Genomic DNA, 3493 nt, shown 5'->3' with positions numbered 1-3493 from the left:
ACATACACATACATACACACATATATATACATACATATACACACTCACACATACCCTCATATAAATATAAATAAATAAACAAAACAAAAGACACAAACAAAACTTTCTACAGTGCTTCTTTATACTTTCTAAAACTAATTTCTTTGTACATTTTTTTGAAAAGGAATATGTTTGGGCATTGCTTTAGGTTCTCATCTAGTTTGTTCCACAATTAAACTCCACACATTGATAAACATAATCTTTTCCTTGATGTTCTACATCTATTAATCTTAAAATTTCCTCTTCCCCTTAAATCGTACCCTCCCTCCCTTTCAACACTAACACTTCCTCTCATATGGTATGAGCTGTTTTTAGGAGTGGTCCAGGACCCGAAGACCAGTTTAGAAATCCCTCTGCCTGCCAGTGTCACGAGGGTTTAAAAAATATATTGCGTTCATCTGGAGGAAGTTGTTGTTTTATACCCAGACATTTTTAAAATAATACATTTTAAAGAAAATCCTATTGTGAACTTAAACTCTTGACTCAAATCAGGAGTTGATTGTATCTTTGCATCCCTGTTAATGAGGATTAAATGACACCTGGTCTACGGTGTATCCACAATGTTGGCGTTCTAACCTCTGGTGGATTTCCAAGGACTATGGTTACCTGGTCCTCAGATCTCTGCAGGGTGAATCCAGACAGCTAGCTAGACTATCTGTCCAATCTGAGGACTATGGTGACCTGGTCCTCAGGTCTCTGCAGGGTGAATCCAGACAGCTAGCTAGACTATCTGTCCAATCTGAGGACTATGGTGACCTGGTCCTCAGGTCTCTGCAGGGTGAATCCAGACAGCTAGCTAGACTATCTGTCCAATCTGAGGACTATGGTGACCTGGTCCTCAGGTCTCTGCAGGGTGAATCCAGACAGCTAGCTAGACTATCTGTCCAATCTGAGGACTATGGTGACTTGGTCCTCAGGTCTCTGCAGGGTAAATCCAGACAGCTAGCTAGACTATCTGTCCAATCTGAGGACTATGGTTACCTGGTCCTCAGGTCTCTGCAGGGTAAATCCAGACAGCTAGCTAGACTATCTGTCCAATCTGGCCAATAAACCATTCACAGAATGCTTTGTCCCGCCCTCCTTCCTTTTCTTCCAGAACGGCTATGACATCACGGAGCTGAAGCGCCCGCTGTGCTCCAGTCTGTCCCAGTCCTCGTCTTGCACCACCGCCCCGCTCATCAAATCCTCGCCGGGCTCCCAGGAGGAGGTTCACCCGTCCGGCTCCTCCTGCAGCTCCGGCGCGCCCTACCTCAGCATCCCGCACCACCACCACCACCACAACCACCACCACCAACACCACCACTACCAGCACGCCAACAACCACGGCGGCGACCCCGCCTACGCTAACTACACCCCCCGTGTAGGCGGGGACGTCCCGCCGGAGACGCGGGACGGCTACGAGGACGCCCCGTCGGGGTCGCGGTCTCACGTGGACTTTAAAAGCTACGTGGCGCGAATCCTCTGGGAGGCGGACAACGACGGCGAGGCGCTGCCGCCGGACGCCTACCACGTCTGGTGCGTGGAGGGCTCCGGGTCGTCGGCGGGAAGCCTCAGCTCGCTGGGGTCCGCCGCGTCGCGCAGAGACGTTGTCGCCGGGGACGGCGCCGACCAGGAAGAGGGCGACGACGGAGGGTTTGCTTGCGACAGGCTGTCGCGCTGGGGCCCAAAGTTCGAGGCTCTGAGCGAGATGTACGACCGGCCCCAGCTGGCCCTCACGTACAGGGACGCAGTGGCCTACATACAGCGGAGCCACAGCCACGACCCGCTGCCCCACCACCACTAGGGGGCGCTGCACAGACAGTTACAGAGCTCAGTGACTGCACATGGATCTGGATCCAGATAGGGATGGGTACTGGATTTGAAATTTTAGGCACTAACCAGATTGCTTCTGAAGGATCATGTATGAAGTCATTCAAGACCAAAATCTCCATCCCTGAAGGAGTCAATCTCATCAGCGTCAGGGAGCCAATGAGCACGCAGCACGCTTCTCCCAAGCTTGTGATTGGCTGTCAAGCGTTACACGTCATACATAGAGTCATGGAGCTGGAAAATCAAAACGAATAGATTTTTTGAAGTAATACGAAATTGATTTGGGTTCAAATGGATTTTATAAAAATGTGTATTGAAAAATGTACCGGTACCAAAGTCACGGTATCGGTACAGGTACCGACACCCAGTCCTAGTTCCAGAAGTGTGACCCAGATATGTGCCAAAACACTTAAAAGTGTAGATTTTTTCCCACAGATCTCTCCATCCTCACAACATACCAGCCTCTGCAGAGTTTAACAGACAAAGGTCAAAGATAAGGACGCCCCGGTAGCTCATCTGGTTGGGCGTGGGCCCAATAGGTTAAGTCCCAGTCCTTAACACTGCGACTTTTTTGGGTTCTACGTCCACTTAATTTTTTATACTTTATTCGTAGATAACATAATTTGTATCTCGTGTCCATGTCCGACCCGGTCGGCTTCAACAATTCAAATCTCTGCGACTGAAACGAGAGCAAAAACATAGTCTGAACCCAAAACCTCGAACCGGTCCACAAGCACCAGATAACCAAACGAGACTCACAGCTCAAGAGCGCCCCCTACAGGTTTCTCTGTCCAACACGACACACACCCGACCAACAAAAAACCATTTCCCCAGAGAAAATCCCCTGAGGCCTTTTTCTTGGCTTCTTATCCCTCGTGTTGTCTTCCTGTTAACCCCGAACTTAACCTTCCAGGTCAAAATTTATTTATTTTGGGTACTTTTCCAATGTTTTTGTCGTTTTTTGGGGATTTCTCACTTTTTCCATGCTTCCTTTTTGCTTTTTCTAAAATCTGAGCTGGTTTTTTTTACACTCATTATTGGAATTCATGGTAAACAAACCTCATTTATATCAAATTATACATACGTTTTTAGTTAAAAAGTCAGAAAATATGAATTATTTTGACTAATAGTTAAGATCAGAGGATGTTGAGTGGATCTCAGATGGGTAGATGTCAAAGTTTAGTCCAGATACTGTTTGGAAAGCATTAAATGCTACAAGATTAAATAAAACACCCAAAAATTCAATGAAAGTACTCATTAATTTTACCTGAAGAACATTGCATGGAATCATCCATGTTACTTTTGGGCAATTTGGTTGAAAGAAATCTGATATTTCGGCTATAAAACACTTTGAAACGGGTCCGTTTGACCCGAGGACGACACCAGGGATCTGTTCCCGTCGCCGTTAATGACGTTTTCTACAAATTAACCTCCAACAAACCTCTGTTTTCTACCGTCCTCTTGCACCAGCGGATGATCCAGAGTCCTCATCCGGCCCAGAGTCCTCATCCGGCCCAGAGTCCTCATACGGCCCAGAGTCCTCATACGGCCCAGAGTCCTCACGCGACCCAGAGTCCTCACACGGCCCAGAGTCCTCACACGGCCCAGAGTCCTCACACGGCCCAGAGTCCTCATACGGCCCAGA

The 3493-nt window shown here is 47.8% G+C and overlaps 1 protein-coding gene across 1 annotated transcript in view; it reads left to right on the top strand.

The window, feature by feature from the left end:
- Window positions 1-1822, top strand: part of si:dkey-22o22.2 (neural-cadherin) — a 57405-nt gene extending 55583 nt beyond the window's left edge. Inside the window, exon 18 of the mRNA XM_034873631.1 lies at window positions 1101-1822. Within this exon, the coding sequence (XP_034729522.1) occupies window positions 1101-1822 (722 nt within the window). The remainder of the gene's footprint in view (window positions 1-1100) is intronic.
- Window positions 1823-3493: the final 1671 nt, after the last annotated feature.

Source organism: Etheostoma cragini, chromosome 6, assembly GCF_013103735.1.
Source record: "Etheostoma cragini isolate CJK2018 chromosome 6, CSU_Ecrag_1.0, whole genome shotgun sequence".
NCBI classification, from domain to species: Eukaryota; Metazoa; Chordata; class Actinopteri; order Perciformes; family Percidae; genus Etheostoma; species Etheostoma cragini.
Note: the sequence above shows the minus strand (reverse complement) of the source record. Positions and strands in the feature narration are given on the sequence as shown.